The sequence below is a fragment of the Balearica regulorum genome, chromosome 5, assembly GCF_011004875.1.
Source record: "Balearica regulorum gibbericeps isolate bBalReg1 chromosome 5, bBalReg1.pri, whole genome shotgun sequence".
Lineage (NCBI taxonomy): Eukaryota > Metazoa > Chordata > Aves > Gruiformes > Gruidae > Balearica > Balearica regulorum.
The window spans coordinates 30,731,297-30,758,119 of NC_046188.1; the positions used below are offsets into that span (position 1 = coordinate 30,731,297).

General features: G+C 35.7%; 1 protein-coding gene across 1 annotated transcript in view; it reads right to left on the reverse strand.

Moving 5' to 3' along the window:
• Window positions 1–3,416: 3,416 nt before the first annotated feature.
• Window positions 3,417–26,823, reverse strand: part of SCFD1 (sec1 family domain containing 1) — a 52,231-nt gene continuing 28,824 nt past the window's right edge. The window contains exons 15-25 of the mRNA XM_075754071.1: window positions 25,813–25,909; window positions 21,925–21,995; window positions 20,953–21,032; window positions 20,332–20,394; window positions 19,220–19,295; window positions 17,224–17,277; window positions 12,574–12,626; window positions 9,883–9,916; window positions 8,545–8,610; window positions 4,606–4,674; window positions 3,417–3,633 (exon numbers count right to left, since the gene is read on the reverse strand). Of these exons, the coding sequence (XP_075610186.1) occupies window positions 3,610–3,633; window positions 4,606–4,674; window positions 8,545–8,610; window positions 9,883–9,916; window positions 12,574–12,626; window positions 17,224–17,277; window positions 19,220–19,295; window positions 20,332–20,394; window positions 20,953–21,032; window positions 21,925–21,995; window positions 25,813–25,909 (687 nt within the window). The 3' untranslated portion in view covers window positions 3,417–3,609. The remainder of the gene's footprint in view (window positions 3,634–4,605; window positions 4,675–8,544; window positions 8,611–9,882; window positions 9,917–12,573; window positions 12,627–17,223; window positions 17,278–19,219; window positions 19,296–20,331; window positions 20,395–20,952; window positions 21,033–21,924; window positions 21,996–25,812; window positions 25,910–26,823) is intronic.

Sequence of the window (26,823 nt, forward strand, 5' to 3'; positions counted from 1 at the left end):
TGGAATGTTGCTGAAAATGACTGAGATTTCTACATGGAATAGGGTCACTAAACCATTTCCAAACAACACAGAGGTGGGTCAACTCATCTACTGATTCACTGCAAGAAAACTATTAACATTCTCTCTGATCTCTGAAGTTACAGAGAAATCATTGCTGTTGTGGCTAATTTTTCTGTGAACATGAGAACACTGACCAAGCTTGACTTTCTGTGAGCCAGAGCCACCTGTCAGCAATGAGTAACAACTAAGGAACCATCCAACCATGGAGAGTGAGTAGGTCTCTCCACTGATTGCCGGGAAGGAAGGGCTAGGAGGTTGTTTTGGCCCAACACTTTTTATTTCAGGTTTGAAGACCTTAGTTGTGATAGCTTTGAGGTTAGTTCCTATGTACCTACTTACAAACCTTTTATTCCTAGGATGGCTCCCACCAGGACACCGGACTAATCATTAAGCAATTCCACTTTGTGCTCTCTCACTTAGATGCAAAGGGAAGCGCTGCGCTGTTTTCGCCTATAGCCACGGAGCTTTGTCTGCACAACCGTGTTGGCTCTGTAATTGTTCCTGTTCTAAGTACTGATGTGTTTTGGGGAAAAGCTGCTATTTTATTTTCTGTTTAGGTTGAGGTAAACACCATCAATCTTAGTAACGTTTTCCTCTAACAAAGACAATAAAGATTGGTCTGTATCAGATAGCCTTACACCAGTAAATGCATTTAAATCATGTGGAGGGCTCCAGAGGTTTCTTTTCCTCATTCTGATTATTTCCTTTTTTTATTGTTACTTTTTCTTCTTAAAAAGTGTCTAATTGTGAAAAACAAAGGCACCAAATTAATTGTTCATTCACAAATTATCCATCTAAATATTCTAAAACCTTCAAACTGAAACAAGAAAGTGAAGGGTTATTGTTTTGAACTGTGAATTAATTCTTAAGTGGCAAGTATATGCAACCATTTGTAAAACTTCTCTATACTTCCTGAAAGACAGATGTGCCAATCTTCCACAGCTGAAGACCAGACTGCTTATTTTCTTCCTGAGAAGAAGTAGAGCACTTGAAACTCAGCCTTGTGCTGCTTTTGCGTACTTAAATGGGAAGGTAGATCCCAAGGAAGAATTGCCAGTCCTGAGATGCGAAGCCAGAGCTACTGCAGGTGCTGCCCTGCTAGCCAGCCCTGCCTGAAGGTATGTTAACAGAGGTGAGACTAGAAAAGTTCCAAAACTCCCTGGTCCTTCACGCAGCCACCTAAAATATTTATTAGCAACATGAATGCTGCTGGTACTATTTTACTTAAAAGACTCACTGAGCCAGGCATAACCTCTCCTTTAAGCACAGGGACCTTTGAGGATGTGAAGGGTGTAGTGACTGGCCATAAATTGAATAAGCTTGCCAAAGAGCCAGCTTTCTTTGAACATTGCCTCTAGGTTAACCATGGAGACTTCTACAACCACCTACATTCCTAACTGCACAAGAGAGATTCAAGGGGAAGGGCAACGTAACAAAAACCAGTATGCCATAGCTCAGGCTGGGTCAGAAGGGAAGAAGTATGATGAGCGGTAAATCTGAGACTTTAATGGTAACAGAGAGCTTTAGGACTACTAATATAACAAAACCAGAAAACTAGCTTGGAAAGGAAAGAGAAGAATGTTTGAGGTACTAAAACTGTATTTATTTATTTCTTAAAAAAACGAATGCCAAATTGACCAGTGCATGCTCACACAACAGACATGAAGAGCCAGCTATAAAGCTGGGCACAAATGAAACCTGTCTCCAGCAGCAGTGTAAAGACTACATGTCAAGTTTTTGACCACAGACACCAAAGTATATTTCTGATATCCTTCCATAGTTTACTGAAACAGCAAATCCTGTATGCTGTGATTTAGGAGTGCTCTTGGTTTAAATGAGCAGGGTCCATTGCCTCACAGGCTGCCACCAGATCAGGACAAAAAGCAGTCAGCAGATTTTTTCAAAGTAGTTGATTGTCAGCTGCAAGGTTAAAAACTCTTGGCGTAGGAAGCACAGATTTCTTGGGGATGGATGATTCCAAGCTGCTGGAATGAACTCCCACAGGAAGCAATAAACACCTTAAATGTCATTTTCTTTTCCAACTGCACTTTGACCTCGTTTTTACTAACAAATATAGTGTATTTATAGGGAATCAGAATAACAAACTGCATTTGACACAGTGAGTCCTTGCTGATTGAAGTATGGGAGAGTGCTCACATAGGGCAACTATATTTAACAACACAATAAATACATTTATTGGCTTGGCAAAGTTAGAAGGTTATAATAGTAGTGTGGAGTAGCTTACAAGACTCAGCCCAGATAATTAATTAACATTATTACTTTTTGGTAACATAGTCTAGATTATGCAGATTCTTATTGTGATACTTTTAAGGAATTGATCAACTGCATTTCTTGTATAGATGTTCTTAAAAAAAAAATTCTAGCTGGGGAAAAAGTATTGCCTTTAGAGCAAAATTAACATTCAACACTGAAGAACAGGGCAAAAAAAACACTGCTGAAAAACTTACAATAAGCCAGTAATTTTTATGATCTCACAGTTTGTTAATAAACCCCCAATCAGTGTTTTCATTTTTTTGAGTATGTTAGGCCTTGTTTTGAAGACATATTATTGCTTCACCAGTAGCAGTGCTGTTGCCAGAGAGGACGTTTCTAGAGGCAAAGACCTAGAAGAAATGTAGTTACCTTCTCTCCATTCCCATATGCACTCTCCAGAGCTATCATTACTGGCAAAACTTAATTATATTGCGAGATCCTTTAAACTACTAAACCGCCACTACCTAATGCAAATGTTAAAAACTGTATTTTAAATGTGTGCTTATAAAACAGTTAAGAGCTGTTCTGTGAGTGTGACTTGGTTTCTTCCCAAACGTAACAGTCAAAGCAGTTACAATAAAAAGTGCAGAAGAAAACTATTAAAGATTTCACAGTTTTACAGTTTGAAACTGTGACTGCGTAGGCAAGCAATTTTCTCTTAACTTTAAGAGAAAAGCTAAATTAGTCCATCAGAAACTTGCACTGAAGGTACCTTCAAGTACATCTTTCGACAATCAAGCAAAGACCCGTGCAAATCGAAGTACAAGTATAATGACATTAGTAAAATAAAAGGGTAAGAATTAGAAGTAGTAGTTCTCTTGCACTAAGGCTGTTTGTCTGTGGTCCTAAAAGGCAGTTTTGTCCTTTTCAATTTTGTTAAATAAAGATAGCCTGGCTTTCAAGAAGAACACATCTCCTAAAGCCAGGCTTGACCTTTTCTTCAAGCTATTGCTTTGTTTACTGTAACGGAAACTGTACGTAAGAACTTGAAAACGCTATGCTTTCCAGCCAGCTCTGTCACGTACCATAGCTAATACTGCATTTAGAATGTAATAATGGGAAACTGACCCCCACCAAAAATATAGCAGGTTTTAAGGTTTATTTCTGAAATGTTGATATACACCGTATTAATTACAGATTTTTTTTTTAAAAGTTATCATATTAATGACATGGGTTGAAGTTTTAATATAATGACAAAATCATAGATATGAAGAAATCTGAATGTTGTAACAGTTCTTTGTGTCACGCTGTCATCCATGTAATGGTGTTTCAGTCTTATTTCTGGCCAAGTTGGGACAGCTAAACATAAAGAGACAGAAAACTGTTAGGTTGTGAATCTTATTTTTTCAGTCAAACTAATATCCATTTCATACTGTAAATATTTCTGTCCTATAAGCTTAGGTTGTCTCTTACAACCAGAAGGATGCTGGTAATAGAACATTTGATGCCTACCCTCACAGGAGAGAATCCGAGCTTCAAATCTTAAGATCTGAATAAATCTCTGAGGTAAAGGTGCAGCGTACGCAGTTAAGTCAACAAAAAAGTTAATTAAGCTGACTGAAGAGTTCTAAGCTGTTAAGTACCCTTTGTTTCCTTCATGTGCAACAAGAATTAATTCAGTTCTTTAAAATGTAGTTTTGAGTAACAATTTATTCTCATCTTAGTAGGTAGTAAAAACATAGGTGCTGACAGCTATCGAATGGCTGCTATTTGCTGACCACCATGAGTAATTTTTATTTTGCATTGGTATTGGAATGAGGCACAGAGAAGTAATGGTGATGATAATGTTTTTAACAGCACTAAAAGACTGATTTTTAATTTAGGTATGGACAACATCAAGCTCCCACTAGGCCAGTATTTATAAATAGCAAAAATTAGGAGAAAGGTTTAAAGATCACAGTTGCATGGCAGTTTTTAACTTGTAAAAGTTGCTAGAATAGCCTGGAAAGACATGCTATTTGTGAAAGTATTAAGACTGGAGCAATTTTTTTCATTAGGGTTTATGTTAAGGCAATTACAATGAACTTGTTCACCTGCATTACCTGTGAACTCACACTGGCAACACAGGCCTTCCAAAGTTAATTAAAAATAATGACTCCAAACCCCCGTTTCAATCAAGTGAAAATAGATAACAAGAACATGTATTCATTTTTCACAAATTAGTTGTGGTGGTGTTTTTTTTTTTAAAAATCCACAGAGAGACGTAAAGGTAAATAAGTCACCACAGTTACAGAAGTAGTAAATACTACAGAGGTTATCAAAGGTACCTACCTGTTTTATAAACTGTGTAGCATTAAAAAGTTCACTGCAGCCATACAGGACATGTTTGCCTTGTTTACCCTAAAAAAAAAAAAAAAAAAAAAAAGGAAGAAATCGAGTGTTTAACAGAGTAGCAGAAGTGGCTTAAACTAATTGTATACCAAAAAAAACCACCCCAAAAAACTAGATGATGTTGAAGTCCTACACTTTTGGCTGGAAAAAGAAGAGCTGTTCCACCAGAGGGGAAAAAACTGTAATTAAATTGAAGTGGAAAATGAGAGACCAGAGGCAGAAAGAAAGTGGAAAAAATGGGGCATTTTACACATTTAAACTCACTAGAATGCCGAGTTCTCTGACGTGTCTATGAATGGCTTGGAAAGGTAACAATCTCACTTGCGCAAACCCTATCCCTAAAATAAAATACCTGAGCACTGCTCTAAGGATAGTAACAACATATTTACTGTTTCTCTCGTGTAAAGAGCCTGAAAACTTCAATCTGTAATTCATTTCCATATGATGATGACGATGTTAAAAACAGCACTTTTTTGTAAAGAGATTCTGAAACAAAGTGTTGATTTCAATCGGATGCATTATAAACCTAGTTTGCAGTGAACAGTTTAACAGTATTCGCTTGATAGGAAGGCTGCCAAAGTGCTATGGTAGCATTTTGGAAGTGAAAATTAGTTTATTTCATTTCCAGTGTTGGGCTAATAATCCCATGGTTCCTCAAACTTCAAGCACAGGCTTGAGATATCTGTTTTCACTGTTAAATTATTTTGCATTTCCCCACACTAGCTAGGTAAAACTTATTTATTAAGAGCAAAATAGGAACATAAGCCTTGACAAAATGATTTTGTTTCATATATATTATCAATTGTGCCATTTCAGCAGAAAGTAGCAGAAGCAAATTCTAACAGTCCTTGGCTGGTGGTCACATGCTAATTGGGGAGATGGTAATCTTGGTTCAAGTCCTCATCTTTATTAATTTTAAGTGGTTTGTGGTAGTAAGTTATTCTCATTGCTGAGCAGGATCTTGAGCTTGCATCTTCCCCTGTTTGAGGCCAGGTTTTTTCATCTTGATGCCTGAACAGGTCTGGTTTTGATCTAAACTGGTATTTTGACAGATTCCACTTTCAGTAGTATGACTGAATAGTGTTTGTTTCTGCCTAGTACCAAAAAAAAAATAAAATTTAAACTATACAAATCATTGTGAAATGGGTCTGTTGCTTTTCAGGCAACTCTGAAATACATTAATATGCACTTCCAGTCTGTCATATATATTCTTTCTAAAAATGTAATTTTAAATAAAAGCATACATATTTTAAAACAATTACTCAGTTCATTCAAGCAAAGATATATATATATATATCGCCAAATAATTATTGGAGTCAAGTTGAAACTGCTTAACATAAAAAAAACCCCCCCTGAAACAAAAAAACCTCAGTACTCTTCAAAGGGCAGTATTTTTTAACGACTGAAAAACTCTGCTGGATTTAAATTTCTTGTGATAGACATTATCATTTATCATAGGTAGATTGGAACAGATTGTCAAGCAGTACCTTTCTAACCATCTGCTAAAGGCAATTAAAGGACATGCTAAATTCTCTTGTACAAAACAGTATGCTAGTCTCCTCTTGGAGGCTCCCTATGGCTTTCAATTTTGGTGACACATTTTCAGCATGCTGAACTGAACTTGGCCCAATATGTCTATTTTAAGGCACAATCTGCCTTACTGACATTATAAATATTTGCTTTTTGACAATGTGAGATGGGCCATTCCAGCACAGAACTGCAAATAATTGGATTTGAGGGTTCCTCTTGGTTCTCTTTCTTACAAAAAAACCCCCCAGAACGTCAAAGCTGAATGAACATTGCTTCCTGTTGTAGAAACTTTTAAAATACTTTCTCTGTGCTTTCAGAGGTGAACTGGCAAAACAGATAGTGCTTAGAAAAACAAATCCATGAATAAAATCCTTCTGGTATCTGCTTGCAAGAGCAGAGCTGTTGATTTTTCTTTTTTATTCTGGAGGAAGACTAATTGAATATTAGAATAATTAATAAGCTACATCTGGTGAAACAACAGATGCTGGAAGTGTACCACATGGAAAAGCCTGTAAGAGTCACCTGGGAGAGGGAGGCCAGTCTCCGGGGGTGGGAGGTGCAGTAACTTTTCTTGGTCTTTTTCAAGAGCAAATGGCCAAGTGGAATAAAGGTGAGGGAGCCTTCCCCCTTGGGAGGTCATCTCCCACTGACCAAGTACGCAGTCTGATGGAGAAACATACAGCACCCTTTGTCTGTGACAACTGATGATGAGGAAACCCCTGTCCACGGGTTCCAGAAGAAGAAAAACTACATCCAACTTCTGACTCTCCTTAAGATCTAACATTATTGTTCCTGTAGTTTTCAGTTCCTTCTGTCCTCTCCACCTGTTTACCAAATGCCCTCCTGTTTGCCCTCTTATTCGTCAGAAACTTCAGCTTCCTACCACTTTGTATGAGGTACTGTTTAACTTGTCATTGCACAAATGCTCTGCATACATACATATATATGTATACATACACAGCAAACCTCAGCTCTGTCAGTATGCAGCTACATAGGAGAGAAGTGTATTAGCCTCCAGGGGATTCAGAGTTTTATTTTAGTACGAAGTAACAAATATACATCACAAATACACACTGCACTCTGCTACAGGCAGATGCACCACTGAATGCTATAATTAGTTATCAAGAATAAGTGCTAAGCTGAGACTTAATAATTTCTATAGCTTGCAGACCTCTTCCTTTCCTTTCCCCTATCCTGACTTCTTCCTCTCCTATCCCCTATCTGTTTCAAAATGGGTGCCTGCTAGAGGGGGACAACAGCTCCGCACACACGTTCTGACTTTACTCTCTTCAAGATTTACCTAGACATAAAGCTCTCATGTGCTTGCTTTGGGGAAAAAGTGTTTTTCAGTGACTAATGCTCCATATTTGTTCTTTTGTGTGAAAAGCCTCAATCCCATCCACTGCAGGACAGGACGATCGTTCCACGAACGAGGTTAAGATCAGGAAGGAAGAATGGTATGCTGCTGCTCTTAAATGATTTATTACCTACTTCAAAATTTTATCAAGGTTCCGTTTGTATTTTTTTTTATTCCTGGAAAGTGCTTGAATCCCACCCCTGCACCCCCAAGATCTATAATGACGTAGTTACTTTTCTCCATGCACGGATTTTTGGTATACGTGTGTTCTGCTAGGCTGGCCAGCTGGAACAAGAGAAATTACATCTCTTTCTTACACCAGCATGACCAAGTTGGTTATGTATTTTCTTCTTTGTGCATATGACACCTCTTACGATTTCTATGCAGAATCAAATGATGCAGCCTATCAAGAACGAGCTTCCCTTAGGCCTTGTTTTGAACTGACTTCATACTCCTAAGTTGCATACAAAAAAGCACTGTAGTACCTCTTTTGCGAGATTTATGAAAACTAGAGAATGCTGAGCAGTTCCTTACTTTCGAGGCTACAACATGCTACAGCTGCTTTATTTAGCAACAGCAAACAAAAACTAGTGACAGGACTCTCCATTATGAACAGCCAAACTGACAGCATTTGATGTATCAGTACAGAAGCAAGGTTAATTCAGTTAGTTAGCTAAATCTGCTGACAGTTTTCAACTGTGTTTGTGTGTATGAAGACAAACTAAAGCAGAATGCAGTTTATTTACTCAATTCAAAAGTGCGACATGAGCAAAAATACCAGAAACAGTAATTCTTCGTTGGTCTGAATTAATAATCCACATTTTCTACTGATTTCTTACATTTCTTCTTCTTTTTTCCCCAGGCTCTGCATATAAGGACATTAAGGCTAATTTCATAGACTTAATCTTCTAAATATTATATGTTAGAGCAAACCTGCTAAAATTGGTTTCTATCAGTGAGTTACAGACTACAACCGATAGAAGTGCACATACCTTTATGTAGTCAATAAGATTTTGATATTCGATATAGTTGCCGCCTCCAACCACAAACACTATTGCCTAAAAGGCAACACATACTTAATTAGAATATGCATTCAAATTCTTAACATTTCAGTAGTAAAATATACAGCAAATTGTTAAACCTACAGCAAAAATCATCCTAATCACACTGCAGTCTGATAAGAACTGGATACAGAACCACTAGCTTCCTACCCAAAAGAAGATAATAGAAGCATTTTAGTAGGATGCAGAATAGCAAGCTGAGAGCTTTTAATATGTCACTATCTTCTACTAAGAACTATTTGAAACATATGCAGTTTCAACATGTTACTTTTTTATGCAGAGATGTCTCCAGTGACCATAGGAACAGTTGAAATATTTCCATGTATGCTTAAGAATGAATTTGGGACACAAATAAAATACCTATGTTACAAAGGAATACACTTTTTCATTATTTTCCCCCCTCGCACTTCCTACTAGTAATAATCTATAATACTATGGGCAATGGCTATCAGTATTTTCTGGGCGACGTTTAAAAGAGAACAATTAATGAATAGAAAAAGGAGACTTGAATAGCTGTATTGTTTTTGTTAATGTTCACTACCCAGACTTGTTTGACTACACTATATGAATTTTATATAGACTTTATGTTACTACTGACTGACATTGTTGCTATGACCATCTGCAAGCAATATATATGACACTGCATGGTATTTCTTTTGTTCAGCAGGATAATTAGGACATTCGAAGAGAAATCTGAGACATTTGTATATTGCCAAAGCAAAGATTTGACTTATGAAACTTGGTAGTAAGATCAGATAAGTAGGACTTTTACTATTTGCAAATATTTATGTTGAAAAATACTGAAAGTTACTGGCATTTATATAAAATGACAACATTTGTTATTTGGCTTTTTTCCTGTAATTGCAGAGACTGCTTAAAATACTGTCACTTAAGCCAGTGGTCAACACTGCTGTTTAAGGCTGCACAAAGGATTAAATCTAGAGAGCATTCTGAAGACTGGTATAAAAATAGGGGGTTTAAATTGCTGAGTACCCAATTATGATATTAATAAATCCCTGTAATTACCTCCAGAATAATTTTCTACATTTTTCTCCAGTATTAGTTAATGCTTACGTAGTCCTTTGAAGATGAAAAGACTTCTTCAATGTAACAGCTAATTATAATTAATACTAGATATAATTAGTCTAAGCGGTTTTTGCAAACACGACCTCTCATTTTCTTAATCATGATAATCAAAAATGACTGGTACTTCAGGATTTATTTCTTTTAAACACATGAACACTGAAAAATAATTTCTACGTGACTTACCTCCTGGAATGGATTTTTATTTCTTGGAACTGAGCTATAAAAAGAAACACAAACAAACTACAACTTAAAATTTAGTAGATGGTAAGATAAATATGCAAAATGATCATGTACACACGTTTGCAGAATACTATATAATATTAGACAAAGATATAAAATAGAACAATGATGGCCTTTCTGCATTCATTCTCCAAGTATTTTATTTAAATGATTTACTATGGAAAATAATTTGTTTTACCAGACTGAGTACACGAGTAAATAGGAGTTTCACTTCAGTCCTAAGATTGCTGTTTGAATCATAAGCTTTATGACAACACTTTTAGAGGGGGGGCTAGCTAGGAGCAAATCCAATAAGTAAAAAAAAATTTCATCAGCATTAGCACAGTTCATGACCCTTACCAATCCTGCCTCCTGGGAGCTGAACAAGGTAAGGCAGTCAGTTTGCCATGCCTGCCTGTAAACTTACTGATGCTTCAAAAACCTCAAAAACGACTATAGGCAGCAGTATGTGTTTTGCTGTCAGGCATGACAGCAATAGGATTAAAACGAGGTAAGTTCCAATTTGAGTGGTACAGATGCCTCCTTTCTGTGTGAGTACAGAACCCCAGCTGCAGGGAGGTAGCAGGGAGAGGGGCAGAAGCCTCTTCTCCTGCATCACCTCGTGCCTTCAGGAGGAAGGCAAAAAGCAAAGAAAAAGCTCTGAAGGGTCAGTCTGCTCTCCTGCCCTTCACTCACACGCTACCACTACCCTCCGCTGCCCTGTACTGGCCTGCAGCCCCACATAGTCAAATACATCTTATGTTCTAACACCGATTAAAAGCATTGCGTTTTCCCCTTCAACTTATCTTTGTCCTTATTTCAAGAAGTTTTCTCTGAGTGACCAACAATTAACAGACATTCCAGTGTATTAGAAAAACAGGTTTTAAGAGGGAATGGCTCCCTCTAACATGTTGTTTTGACCTGCCGTGAATACTACAGACTCCCCGTAAGTAGAACCATTAGCCCAATTTTCTCGTCAAGTGAATACGACATGAGAAATCCACATACATTCTGTGTCATCCTTTTACAAGGGCAAGGCCCGTTTATACTTGACATAGGCTTTACACAGGATATAAAGATACTGGTTTGCCAAGACTGAATTACAGTAATGCAGTTCCTACTCTATTTAAAAATAATAGGTAGAAATGCCAGTATTTCTGAAAATCGGAGTAGGTTAGAAAAAAAATTAATTGCTTTTTAATATCTTCCCATTGATTACACTATTTTATATTGTTATTTTAAACTAGTAATATTTTGTCAAGCCAGCTAACCTGTGGTTTTTGATCATCATTTGAAGGGAGAATTAGACAAACCCCTATATGACTATACTAGAGTTTTGTTATGCTCAAATCTAATTTAAGGAATGTAACTTGAGTTTATGTAAAAAGCCCAAACAAACCCCAAACCAGAAATTAAAAATTTTTCCCTATGATGATTATTATAGCTACACAGAATAGCAGATTTATGAACTGCTGTAAATGCATATCTTTACAGTGCTTAAAGGAACATAAGAAATACATGGAATGGGTAAAAAAAGCACATTTACATGAGAAAACCCCTTTGGCTTTGATAAAACAATTCTTTGCACTTTTGCACAAAATCCTCCAAAAATGGTATAAAAGCATAACAAAACAATGAAAGTTGCAATTAAAATGAAACATAAAATACTGCCAATTTTTTCATTGATGCTTTCAAAATCTGCTTATCTTTGAAATTATAAACTCTGTAATAATACTTTCCAACAAAACATATATATTATCTGAAATTTGTTTCCTATTACTTCTTATGATGTCAGAAATATACTTTCCATGTTTCAAGAATAGAGGAAGTGGAGACAGATTTTAATGAAAATAACTAAAACCAAGTCTGAACCTACTTTATCCATATTTGTCCTGTAATAACCCTGCATTGAAATGAGCTGATCGTTTTCCTACAGCTCAGATGAAAATTATTTTTAGAAGGTATGTTAAAATTAAGTATCTTCTCTGTTTCTAGGATATTAGAGGTGAGATTATCAGCCACAGTTATTGGTCAAAGATATAAAGCAAAAGATAGAAATTTATAAACTTTGAGTGTAATTCCTCTTCCTCTCTTTTACAGCAAAATAAACTATATCCAACTCTCCCTTCATACGCACATGAATAAAAAATGTGCACCTGTCTGTTCAACTGCAAATGCAGTCAATTTTGAATGATTCTTTTGCAAAGTTACTAACAAATTACTAAAGAAGGGTTGTATTCAAATTAAAATTTTAACTATTTCAAAAGTGACAAAAGAGATTTTGGTGCACTATCCAAAAACTTTTTAATTTAACAGCGAAACCCCACAAAGTTTCAAAGAAACCGAGCAGTACGACTATAAAGAATTCTAACGTTTAGTATTGCTACATATTAGTACACATTCCTGTGACTGAACCAATGTACATGTTAGCAGCATGTTCAGTCACAGGAACAAAAAAATTTTTATAACACTGCAGAAAAAATCATCTGGTTGATCCAAGTTCCCATTGTGAATTTCTTCAACACCAACCATCTTGACTTAGAATTAATGATTCAAATCAATTACTTGCAGTCAGCAAGGAAAATAAAACCAGATTTCTTAAGTTAACCTTTTCAAGGGGTCAAAGGAAAGACGTAAAACTACTAGTAAACTCACCTGTCACTGCCTCGTAGCATCTTAGGGTCAAAATACCGGTAGTCATCTGTCTCCTATTAAAAAGATTGGAATTTTGGCTTATGAATTTCTGCTGGTACCTATTACATTAAACATCATTCAAATGAACATTATCTCCCATTTAGCAGTCACATCATTCAAAATTAATTGTGGTGTCCACTAATATTTACGGTATTTGTACATAACTGAACCAACCAGGGCAGAATAAACAACAGTGAGGGAGCTATGACGGGTGCTATTGAGCTTTTTTTGTTTCTGGTTCATCTAAAATTGACTATTAGACACTTTCCAAAAAAATACATTGGTTGCATAATAAGTCCCAACAGAAAGGCAGTATGCAGAAAGAAAAATGAAAGTGTTACCAGCCTCAGAGGAACATCACATGGTTAGTTATAAATGCTAAAATTTTCCAGGTTACAGAGATCTGCTATTGATTTAATATTATAAACCAAAACACTTCTATGGCAGTGAATGCTAAATACAAGACAGATCAAAATCTGCTACCGTTACGTAACTTACCCTTTTCATTTCATGATTTATGACTACTATTAAACCAAAATTAAGCACTTGAAGAAGAAATGAGTTCCACAAGAATTTGAAAAGTCTGTCTAAACTATACAAAAAAAAATGTTCTTCACACAAAACACTGAGGCACTTCCAATATTTTTATTGGCAACAAGCAGGATTTTTGCCAATTATTACGGATGAAAAACAAAACTTCTTACTAACTCCTTCTGACAACTATTTGGCTTTCTTCTGTTTCTATACTACATTTTCATCCTGGTACTGTGAAGTTTAGTTTGTGGATAAACTGCATGCAGGACTACAGTTGATTTCATCTGGGTGCTTACATGCAAGAGTTCTGTGTTTTGATGATTCTATAGAGCAGAAATAATTCTTCTTGAGTAGCAGACAGATTATCCAGGGAATTTATTAGAGCTCACAAAGCACAACTGTCTCTAGTATACATGTTACACACAGAGAAAATAAATCTATTTGATATTTAGGACTTTTACGTAATTAAATAAAATTACCCAAAATACATCTCTCATCCTCAGGTTTGGCTTTTAAAAAAATTTAAGTTAGGTCTAATTTCACACTGAACTTCTGTAAAATGCTTTTATATGCTCCACTGGGAATTTCAACTGTATTTGTAAAGCCTGCCAGCATTCATGATTTTGGCAATGTTATACGTAAAGGTGGTATAGCAACTTTGAAGTAATGAGAGAGCTGGGAATGGATAGATACTGCTAGACTAAAACTGAGAGGTATTTGAGAAACCTTTAACTCTGATAAAGAGCTGCAGCTTCCCTGCTTGTTAGAATGAATTGCGGATTAATGCCAGAAATAAATTCAGAGTTAAAAACCCAGTATTACAAACATTTCCTCCTGAATGTATTACTGCTGTGTTTTTTCACTGTGGGCTTGTGAAGTAATAGAAATGTGATAAGCTGGTTTATTTTTTTCATTGTTTAAATACACCATTCCTGCTGAAATCAGTTCTGAGGGTGCAGGGAAATAAAGCCTACTCGATTTTAAGAAATGGCTAGTCTGCCAATAAAAACAACCGTATAACGGTTTCCTTACACGCAACTGAATTTGTGACTTCTCCAAGCAATTCAAGAATAAAATTCACACTTTTGAAATTGTAAACTTAAATTTCAAGATTTCAAATTAAAATGGAAAAAGACCCATGGAAATATCCTTGACTTTCAGTCTGTATTCATTTTTCTGCAGAAGCTAACATGACTAGTTTGGACTAAGGAAATCCCCCATTTTTAGAATTTTTCATTGTAATGCATGGAAGGTAATCAGACAGTATGTCCTAAGCCTGAAAGATACCATATTCACTGAAAGGGGTGATAGTAACCAAAATACAGATCCATTCATATATATCACAAATAAGATTTATCTACCTCTTAAGTCAATACAACTGTACATACTGTATTGGCTAAACCCCTTTGGGACTTTGTCATAAAAATATTAAAGGTTTATTTGTCAAAGATTGTCCTTACTCAAGAATTAAACCATTTTGTGGAAGATACTTAAAAGAACCTCCATACTTCTATAGTAAGTGGTGGTCAATTTCTTATACATCAGTTAAAATTTGTGTATATTTGACAGTATAATATTTTGTGTGTTAGGGAAATTTAAGGTTTTAATCAGTCTCTATTTAGCAATATCAAAACAAAGCAACTATGTTATTAGATTTATGAGCAGAACATTCATTTATGAAAACACAATCCCAAAAGCAATTGCTTAAAAACCTGCTTCCACAAATAAATGTTACTATTCAAAAACTCCCCAAGTAACAGATTACTTTAAGGTTATCAATGAATGTTTCTGAATTATCTATTTCAAGAAGAAGTGTAACTATAATTAAACAATCTAGGCAAATTTAAAAAATTACAGGATGGTATTACTGCCCATAAGAACTGTTGTATCTGTTCCTGCTTCTGACAAACTTGGAAAGCACAGCGTAGACTCGTTTGTCCTTCCTGGTAGCTCTCCTTATGAGACAAAAGCAGCAGCAGGGACAAGTAACACGCACAGTGATTTCCGGACAACCCTACACAGTTTTGCACAGCATATCATTCTGAACAGGTTTAACCCATCAACTGACAATATTTGCGAATGCTGGTGGTACAAGTCCTACATTTCATATATTTACTTTATTGTTGCATTTTATATTTAGAAAGTAATTTAAATTATTTACATTCATTGTAATAACAGTTTGACTTCTCAATAATCTGTTCTCATTTTGCATTACAACTTTCATCTGTATGTATATTTCATACATTGATCATTGTGGTTGGTAAGATTCAATGAGATTTTTTTTCTGTGTTGTAAAAAAAAAAAAAAAAAAAAAATCTTCAGGTTTTTTTTCCCTTCTTTTGTATTTTTCCTGCAGTGCAAGTTTTCTATTCTGGGGACAGAACAGGACCTCAAACATCAGAAGATCAACAGAAGCTGCAGTGGTGTATTTCTACACATCGTTGTCTCCCAGATACAATTTCACTTCTGCTGATGGTACACAGCAAGTCTAAACACACTCCACAATGACTCTCTGGCTTGCTTCTGTCAGCTGAAAATTACTCAAAAAGTTGCTGTCAATTTTCCTACAGGTTAGAAGAATCATTCTTTACAGCTTGCCCAGTCTCCCTATGACTTGAAAAGTAGGACTCCCTGGTTTGGGCCACGAATTCCAGTCTCTGACATGGCAGTGACACATGAAGCCGCTGACAGACTGGCTCAATCTCTGCTTTTGCAAGGGAGAAGATCAATGTTTTCTCCAAATTACCAAAGTGATCGTGGCTGTTTTCTGTTAAGTGAAATGTGACAATATCAAGTCAGCAAGAAACCCCCATATGACTTGTAAACTTTTCCAAATCGATTCCTAAACTTCTAGCCTGAGGAAGCTAGTGTTTATTTAAAAAAAAAAAAATTGTTTCATTTTTCACCTACTTGTAAGTTAGATGAAGTTTTTAATTTCAGCTGTCTGTATTGAGTGTTCTGAGTGACCTCTACTGGTTGACTAGATAAAATTAGCCCTGTACATCTTTTCCAAGTCTTGCAAGTAAGGACAGCAATCCACTGCCATTGGAAACAGCGTCAATGTCTTTGTTCATTAAGAAAGAGCAAATTTTCTGCTAGCGATCATGACATATTATCTATGAAGTACAATTTAAGAAAAGGATTACTTTTATGTTGAAAATTTTCATATTTTACCATTATTTATCTCCCTTCAACTATAGTTAATCCCTGAAGGTGAAAGTGGACTAAGAAGAATGTTTTAAATCTAACCAGAGTTATTACAATTGTATCTCTCTCTCTGATGCTGATGTCATTAAAACAGGAAGACTGATACAATGTGGCAAACATATTAAAGCTTTCTAAACGACTTTTAACAGGTGATTTTTTTCAGAACAGGTTTGTGCACAGGATGGTTCTGAAGCTATGAAATATATAGCAGGAAAAAAACCTGCTTTGACTATACATTACATACAAAAAGACAGGGTTATTTTTAGCTGTATATTCTAGCAAATGTCTTGACTACCTTGCTAACATTTAAGCGTTTCAAAAGTTTGTAACTTAAGTAAGTTTGAGTAAATTTTCACCGAAACAAGGGGAAAAGAGGACTTTTCTGACACGAACCCAACACTGCTTGCAAACTGAAAGACTGCACGAGTACTAAAATATTTTCCTCTAAATAGCAAAACTTTAAAGATGTTGGAAACAAGATTTTCTCTAACATATCTCTCTGCAACTACTTTACTTCTGAAATTGTGCTCTTAAAAAAACCCAAAACACCTTGATACAAAGAAAATTTCAGCCCACAGTTTAACTTTCAGAAATTTAGGAGTAACAGAAACTCAGTATATTGCACAAGACTAATAGAACCTCAGGAAAAAAATTGGAAAAAATCCTCAAAAACACTAGTTCCAATGAGACACAATAAATCGTCATTGTTTAGAAACTATTTTTACACAATAAAATTGCACAAAATAGTTATGAAAATGGTTCTATTCTTGAGATGCAGCATGATTACATTTAACTGCATTATCATGACAAAAGTCAGCCTCAAGATTTCCTTTGTTCCACCTCTTTCCATGTGAAGGCAGTTATACTCACGGGGTTTGACTTCATCTCCATAAGGTTGTCCAATATACGCGTGACTGGTAGATTCTGTAAAACGTGAAATTAATGGAATGCTGAAATGTGTACTAAGAATTATTCACAGGCACACTGTTATTTATGAAACAGTTTACAGAGCATTTGAAATACTACTTTAAACAGTTTTCCTCTTATATTTTGTAAAGGTTGAGTGTTTTTACCATCACCTAAATTACCCTTCTGTATGGAAAATGCAAACATCTGAGGAGCATCTAGCCAGGGGATGAACAGAAAGTGCAAAAAAAGTGTGAAGATAGGATAGAATTCTATGTAGGTATTACCAATATATGCAGACATGTGATGATGTATGAATTCTTATTAAAAAACCCCAAACTTTGCAGTTTAAGAAAAGAATTTTAAAGCTGAAGATGAGAATTAAGGGTGTGATTCCAAAAAAGAACTAACGTTGTCAAAGAAATGGGTAAAAAAAGCAATCCTGGCAACGAATGTTTGGATGAACTGGAAAGGAATAAACTGAGGTGAGATCAGTATGACTTTTCCTTATTTAAGATGGGAAATGTTAGCTCGGACAAAAGATCTGAAGTATTAAATAGTCAAACCACTTTTAGCTATAATAAACTGAGGGAGAGTTTACATGGCAACGGAATTGGAAATGTGTCTTGTTGACAGAACATATCAAAAAAGGTCATTCATCTACAAATAACACTGAAAAACACTTTGTAAAAAACCAATGTAAATCCCTGAATGACTGAATGAGAAATAAAAAATTAACTTCAATAGAAATACCACAGACCTACATCAAGCTTAAAAACGAGGAAGAACAGCATTTTATTTGGCTTCCCCAAAACACCTGGAGAAGGAATTAAAAGCCAGAAAAAGAATAGCCTGAAAACATCAGCATTGTGGCTTTTTACTCAGAACCCAAAGCAAAGCAGGCCATTTTGTCAAGAATAATACTAACTTTTTAAAGCCACACATGTTAAAAGAAATGACAAAATGTTTAATACAAGAAGAACCGGAAATGTAATTTTGAATATAATTATTATCCATTGTTACAAGTGACAGTTTATCTGAGGATCTCTCTATAAAATATAACATACAGGCAAGCTCCATATTTAAAACAGTTTCCTCAATTATATTTCATGACATACCACTAATATGTAACTCTGCAATGCCACTTATCATATCTAGTCACAGGAAAATTCCCGCAGCATTAAATTTGGGTTCTTCCACTAAGAATTATAATATGATATTTTTCTTAGAAATTCTGATGTCAAAATATTACATAATTAAGATTTTTAACTGTAAATATTTATTGCCATCTGAAGAATATTGGAGAAAATAATGTATCCTCTACAGGGTTTCTGGGATCCACAGTTCAAAATTTCAGCTACAATAAATTATACAACCAGTGTCGTCTTTGTTGTTGTTTGTTTTCTTTTGGGGGGTGTACATTGAAATTTGCATGGAAGTTATGCCCAGAAATATTTTCTAAAGTTAAGTGAATATTTGAAGGTGGCCATGTCATTATAAACACCCTTTGATTTTCAAGCACATTTCAAGATTATGGTTGCTGTAAATAACTTATGTGGGAAAGCTAGAAACACTTGAACTGAGCAGAGAATAAACACTTTCGGCCTTTCAATCACTCTGGAATAGATGCATTTAATACATGCTGTTCTAAGTAAAGACATGGAGGCAGGGTTTTTTTTGTTTATGAAGGTCTAGTCTATTTTGAGTATTCTGCAGCTGCTGTTTTTATAATGCTGAAACCAGTCTTACACACACTGGAATCTAATGCCTTACAAAGAAAATGTGAATACTATTCATTACTTGTCTAAAATCTGGAAGCTACAAAGTGATAGATCTATCCACCAGCAGATGTCAATGCTTGGTTTTTTTACTGTACAGCTAATTTTATTAATATGACAGAGGTACTGAAAGTTTTTTTAAATGTCCACAATGATCATGTGAAACTGGTTTTTAAACCTACTTGTTGCTTCAGTACCAAGTTCTTCACTCCTTCCATTACAAACTGTGATCCTGTATTCATAACACGTGAAAAAAGACTGAAAAAAACAAAATAAAGATGATGATTAAGACCTCTTTTTAACTTGCATTACTAAGCTTTACACTGGCACCCAACTCCCATTAAAGTTGATGGGACTTAAGTACCAAGTCATTCAATTTGTCATGAAATACATTCTTCAAACCCCGTGGTAACCAAGTGTATGGGAATACACCTATAATCTAGCAGTTAGATCCTCACCTATCAACAGGAGTCTCAAGTTCTAGTCTTTAATCCATTGAACAGTTTATTTTACAACTTCAGTAGTGCAAGGATTGGAGTGCTCCTTTCAAGTGGGTCTCCTAATCACCAGAGTTAACAGAGATGCTCAGTGCCTCCAACCAACCAACCAGTTATTTTTCCAAGTGAGACAGCACCGGAATTCTCTCTAACCGTACTGCACCACAGTTTCCTTATGACAGTGACAGTGCATTCCTGAAAGTAAAGGTGGTAATGAGGACTCAAATCCTCTCAAGCATGGAAAGACCCAAGTCCCATATCCTGTATGGGATATATGCAGCCATAGCACAGTCATGATCTTTTCTTTTCATGTCTTAAAATAAATAACTACACCTTCCACCAAGCAGCCAGCCAGCCAGCCCAGGACATCCTAATGAAAAAGCAGCATGTTCTTGCATCCCTGACAGTCTCCAAGCCCTGGAGAGAACCAGTTTTGAATACATATGACTGTTCTTACCTTCTGCCATTGACTAAACAGGGCTCAAAATGATGGCTGTCATAGATCCATTTCCTGGTGCCGAATGCTTCTCCTATGAGAGCCTGTACATTTAATGTGCAGGTGCAGATATCACTACACTGAGTTACTTTGTGGATTTAGTCACAGATCCTCTTATTTTCCTGCCTCTAAGTCCTATGCACTGTTAAGGGGAGATGAGTGCTTGTAATTGTCTGTAACATCAGACTTTTTACAAACAGGGAAATGTTTTATTCTGGGCCTTGTACAGCACCAATCACACTTTCATTACTACTAGAATAAAAGAACCCAAAGGCTTACAGAAAATTAATCCAAAGCATACCCCAAAGGTTTAGGCGTAGTGTTCCCATAGCTGGTTGGAGCTGAAGCCATCTTAGTGAAAGCCCTGTGAAAGCAGGGATAGAAATCAAATGCTTATCTCATGGCACATACTGCTGTAGAATGTTCCACTCTGGTCATCTGAAAGTGAAAAAGCTTCTCAAACTCTTTCAGGAAGTAACTATTTATTACATGCCTCCCTCCTGTCTAGAAATACAATGTTTCAGGAACTGAAAGGAATTAGATTTTATAGTTGAAAGACTTTATTTTCGTGTAAAACTAGAATAACTGATAGGCAGCACGGCCCTTTGGTATGAACCAAAAAAACTTGGGAGTCTGAACTAGCACAACTTTTCATTTAATTCAGTAAGTTGTTTCTGTCTTGGATCATTAAATACACTATTATGTGTCATGTTCAATAGTGTTCTGGCATTACTGGACTTTAATTTTAAAATAAGACTTGCATGTATTACTGTAACAATGACAGCAAAAAATTATGCCAGAATGAATGTTTAAGGATATTTACAATGTATGAGAAGTAACACATAATTCTTTGATAACACCACTGAGTTCTGTAAAATGACGCAGTTATAGCCTCACGTAGGAGAAAAAAGAAATTACTTACTTCCATTGTTTTATGTAGCTCAAAGGAGCAAGATTACAACCTGCATCCATCAACGCTTTTTTATACTGCTCCAAATCAATCTGAAATTATGAAGTGGAGAATTGCAACAAGTTGAAACTACTCTTAACTCTCTTTACGTGGAAAGACAAGATACATTCATCTAAATATTAAATAAGCAGTGTAAAGTTATAGCATTAACCAAAGTTAAAAAGTAATCATGGGTCTTAATCCCATCTCCTACTGAGTATGAAAATATAACTTAAAATGCAATTTACTATGAGCAGCTCTCATTAAACTTAAAAGTATCCCTGGAATTAAATCCCGTGTACTTTCAGACATAGGAACAGTATTTTATATATTAGCATCTTTAAAAAACCTGACACAATACTGGTTTCTGTAAAATGGCACAACAGCAAGTAATAAAAATGAAAAGGAGTATTTACAAAATACCACCACATAATATTTCTACAGTGTAATAAAGATCTTCCTTGAAATTAAGCATCATAAATTCAAAAGAATTATTAAGAAATTGTTTCCTGAATTATTCAGATATTGGCACAAGAAGCATTTCTCCTTTATTCATCTGCTTATCAACTGACCCAATTTTTCTTGAATATACAAGGATAGAGTGAAAAGAGCCATATCAACATTTTCTTTTATCTACTTCTGTTGAGCAGTGGAGCAGAATAATAGAAAGCATGCCAAGATGTGTCTTGCAGTAACTCTGAACTAAGCATTTCAAAAGATAATCTTCCTTCTTACTAATCGTTCATATCCTTCAAAACGGGTGGCTAAAGCTTTGTGAGCAGATACCCTGATAATAGTACAAAATTTATTTAAAGTTTTACTATTTCCTGGACATTTCACACTTTGCTTCAAAGAGAAGCAGAAGTACCTATTTTGTGCTGAAATGATACAGAAACATTCTGTGTGGTACAATTTGGTGTTGGAAGCTATAAAGAACATACGCACCTCTGAAGGTACCTGAGCTGAACTTATGTAATAGATAAGAAATAACCGCATTTTGTCTTCTGGAGTTCCCGCTGCAATGGAAAAAAAAATAATTAGAAAACTACAATTGTAACTATGCTGCTATGTTAACTGCTCTTCAGTAATAATATATACACGTACATTCATACTCTAGTTATGACAATAATAGTTACCTATAACCATGGCCTTGTTCAGTGTATGAAATGGTAGAAAGACATTTGGCAATTTTATTAAAAGTTGTGTTAGACTGGCTCACTGTTTCTGAACGTTTACTTACACTTCTCCCTTTTGCTTGTAGCAAGTATTATTCTTCAAATAACATACTGAATAAGTTATGTAGTGGCATTATGTCTTATTTTATGCAGGGATCACAAGCATTAGCAGGGAGTAGATCCATGAAAGAGGAGACTAAAGAAAAATCATTGAAGTAAAAGCCACAGCACATTATTTTTTTAACTCTACAGTTTGTTTATGCAGCTCTGTGGTTGACTGTACTGAAACACTTGAGGGCTGCAAAAGCACTTATGTGAACTTTTGGTCAGGAAAAAAATCCTGAACTTCCAACTTGCCTTCAGGAGGGATTTCACCTCCTGAATCATTTTTTGTCACACCACTCGTTGGAGAAAAACTCTGCTCCAAATTCTTGGGAAGCATTATCAATGGCAATCAAAATTCATCTCTGCCATACCAAAATGATGGTGTGGCGATCCCTCTGCTACCTTGACTACAACCTACTACAGCAGATTTTGAACACCATTGACTTTTTTGTAGAAGAGAATCACTATTAGTAAAAATCATAGTTTCAGATTAAGATTTCAGAAGTACAGCTTCTCAAAACAAATATTTCAAATTTGTAATGCAATACTTAATTTTAAAAGCTTGATACCTTTAGATATAGTATAATATTTTATTAAAATGCACTTTCTTGTACTTGCGGGTAAGAAAAAAAAAAGCTGGGTTTTTGTTTTGGGGTTTCTTCCCCCACTATGCAATGTGGATCATGTCAGCAGGGGATCATCTAATCTAATCTGCAACCTTAGTTTATATGTGAGCATATATTTAGTTTGGCAGAAGCTAAGAGCAGGCGCTGTCATAAGGAACATTTATGACTTGGTACAATTTTTTCTGGGAAATAAGTTTTATTAACTTATTTCCCAAAATACCAGAGTGCCAGAAGATCACAAACTGAAGAGACTTTGCATTATCTAAACCAAAAGCCAGCTTTCAAGGTAGCGATCCACTTGGAGTTCACTTGGTAAATAAGGCACTTAAACATTCTAAATATACAGTGTAACTAACTTTGGTTTCTGTAACTGACTCAGAAACTTGGTTTCCAGCTCGCCACTTTATAGCTTGTTTCCATACTTTGCTGATCACTAAGTTTCAGTTTCAACTGGAATCCACTGGCACTGGACAGCATTTCCCCTGGTGGGCCAATTTACCATGCCCACCAAACTCCTGGAAGGTTTGTGCTCACAAGAGCACAAGTGGTCTCACTTACACGAGTGTAAGTGATATTTCGTCTTAGTAAAAGATAATAGATTTAAAAAAAAACCCAAACACCAAAACTGTGATTGTATTGTGTACACTTTACTAAATGTTAGGAAACTCGCTTTGTTTGTCAGAAGTACTTTACTCTTGACATATTACTGACGTAAATCACAGCTGTGATAAACAGCTATAAGACTCAGGTCAGTTGCTAGTAAAATGTTCACTATTTTTTTCCGGGCTATGATCTGTAACAACATAGAGAGGGGTAGGGCTAAATATTCTGAAGAAAACTTTAACTTGGTAAACCAAGAACAGAACAATTTTATTTTCCACTCAAAAACCAGCAGGCAGCCTTTAGGGCTGCTGATTAGCTACTAGAGCAAAGCAAACCCAGTAACTCCCATTTTATCACTACTCCAGGATACAATAATATCCACTGAAACGGGAGGCAGCTAATAGCCCTGAGCGGTACGTTAGTACAGCACGTTAAGAAATGGGAGGCTGAAGCTGTTGTTCAGTGGTCAAGTCCAAGTGCTTCTGTGAGGAGCTCTGCAGATATCACTGCCCACAAGTATCCCCACAGATAATGCAAAGAAGTACTTCACCATTGAAAGCAGTGGAAGACTTGACACATTATTCCTTCAAAATGTTTTCTGCCGGTATTTCTCAGTGAATCACAGAATAGGAAGCTGGCCAGTTTTACAAGACAGTATGCCCGGAAATAATCACCATGATTTAACTTAAATCCTTTTTTGTTATATAAACTTATCTTAAACCTAGGCAATGCATATGAAATGCTAATGTGCTACTGCAAACACCTGAATACTTAGCTTACGGAGAAAAACTCTAGCTAGGAAATCTAATCTTTCTCTTGCATAAAACCCAGGAACTTTGCTAATAGGAGTGTTGATATACATCAGGCTTGGAAAAGTATTTGCTTTATACTGTAATCTAAAAATGTGGATTCAGGGAAAAAGCAATTGATCCAGTAGGAAATACTAGGAAGCATAATAATGTCTGTTTTCGTACCTAAGTTCATGCAACATAAAAGCTGAAATGAACACGAACAGTTAGTTCTAAACATGGAAAAGGACTAGTTTGCATTGATGCTTAATAAAAACACAGAGTATATATATTCTTATTAGCTTCATATTAACAATGAATTACAGATTGATGTCTGACATTAGATTTTCTGAAAGTCTGTTAGTTTCTAGACTTGATCCAATATGAGATCTGTAAAATTTTAGCTCAGACTCCTACCAACTGTGTATTATTTCTTCTACTGCCTTTTGATTCTATAGCACAGACACTAATAAAAGATTATTTTAAAAAGTCAGCAAGATTTGTATATATTTTTTCTATAAATATGAATCAATATACAAACTGCAAGCAGACATTATGTGCAGTATGTAGCTACACAACTACACACATAAGCATGCAGTAACAAAACATTTTCTTGAAGAGCATTCTGGGAAAAGAGCAGGAACCCTGGGTCTCTAAATGCTTGAGGTTTGCCAACGTACTTGCCAATATGCAGACAGGCCAGTGGTCATAACCTAAGTTTTACAATCTTGCTCTGCAGGTTATTTTGTTCCAGCCAACTGGTATCAGATCATATTGAAATTTGTCAGAGGGTTGTGACATACTGCAGGTTGAAACGAGAGTTGATGCTATGATACTATGAAAAGCTGAGAACCCATTCCGGTCTCAACCTTTTACAGAAATACCCCTAGTGACTCCCGCTCACAGAGAATCTGAGTATCACCCAGTGTGTAAAGCTTCATTATGTATGAACCATTTATGAAACAGAAGCCGGGATGCATTGCTCTCAGATGATGAAAAGAGATGCCACTGCTGGGTCGACGCAATGCAAAACTTCAGGTAAGTCTCCCAGTGAACTGGCCAATTTATGTCTTGCTTCCTTCTCCCATCCATCTTTTTCCTCACACAAGTAAGAGCTACCTACATTACAATGCCTGACCTCACCAAATTCTATGAAATGCCCTTTTTCATTCTGTTTGTGAGGTATGTATGTGTTATAAAACATGCAGTAGAATTTTAAAGCATCAGTACTGTTGAGACCACACTATTCCATCCTATACTAATAAATACTGGAGAAGCACAAAAGTTAAAATATTTTGACCTTCAGAAACAAGGACTGAGGAAAGGATTTTAGTGGAGCTGCCAAAGTTGCTAATATTTTGGATATTACTCAACTGAAATACTAAACTCTCTAGACTGCTACTAAAAATCAATAAAAAGCTGTTTTCTTTACAAGTCTTGCGCAGCTTGCACATAAGCTCTTTACCAACCCTGAAGTCCCAGCAGATATGGATTTATTAACAAATTTTATAACAAGTTCAGATTTAAAGTACTCACCATCTGGGTCAGAAATCATGTCCAGAAGAGATTTATCCAGAGTGGATTTGCTCATTATTTTTTCCTCATATTCAAAATACACATCCAGCTTTCGACTCTGTTTAAGAGTAAGTGTTAGGGTTAATATCTTAACACTGTGAAAGAATATTTATTTCCTCTTTAAAAAGGTACATAGTTTTAGTTATCAAGATTGTTTTTAAAAATTTATTTTTAAGTAAATTATCAGTAAAAATAACTAATGCTTGCATTATGATATGTTTTTATTATTTTTTAAACTGACGCTTATGTAATTTTCATATTAAAAGTGAAAATGCAAGTTAAGCAAGGGATGTCTGACATGCAAATGTTAAACTGGAAAAGGAGCTTTGTTTTCAACTATAGTTTTGCCATAGCTGAAAACTACATGCCATCATACGTAGTGTTATGCTGTAATAGGAAAAAATAATGTTCAAGTGAATATTACGTCAAAATTATGCTGAACCTCAAGTCTCTCAGTCAACAAGGCAATTACTCAATGCAGATAAATGTGGGAAATTCCTAAATACATTAAGGCATCATCCCAGAGAAAAGCTGGCAACTGCCAGCTTGGGCTGGTACTGAAATAACAACCTCAGATCAAAGGCTTACAATAATTCATTCGCATCAAAGATAGAGGACTTCCTAATTAGATTATCTTGCTAACATTGGAACAAAAGTCTCTCATTGTACAATGACACGTGCAGAACAAGTTGTGAAAATCCTTTTTTAGGGAGGATGGCACAAGGACCGCACAAAATTCATGAGGCAAAAGCTTTATGGGAGACATCGCGTGGCCACGCAACTAACGACTGCATTGCAACACATCTGCACAAACAGCCAAGCTTTGCAATTTTCAACCATCACATCATGGACTTGCAATCTAAAGATAGAAAAATGCATTCCAAAACTTATTTATAAGCCTTCAGGTACACCACAGATCTTTACAAGCATTTGAACATTAAAATGTAGCATCACAACAAATGTTACAACTAC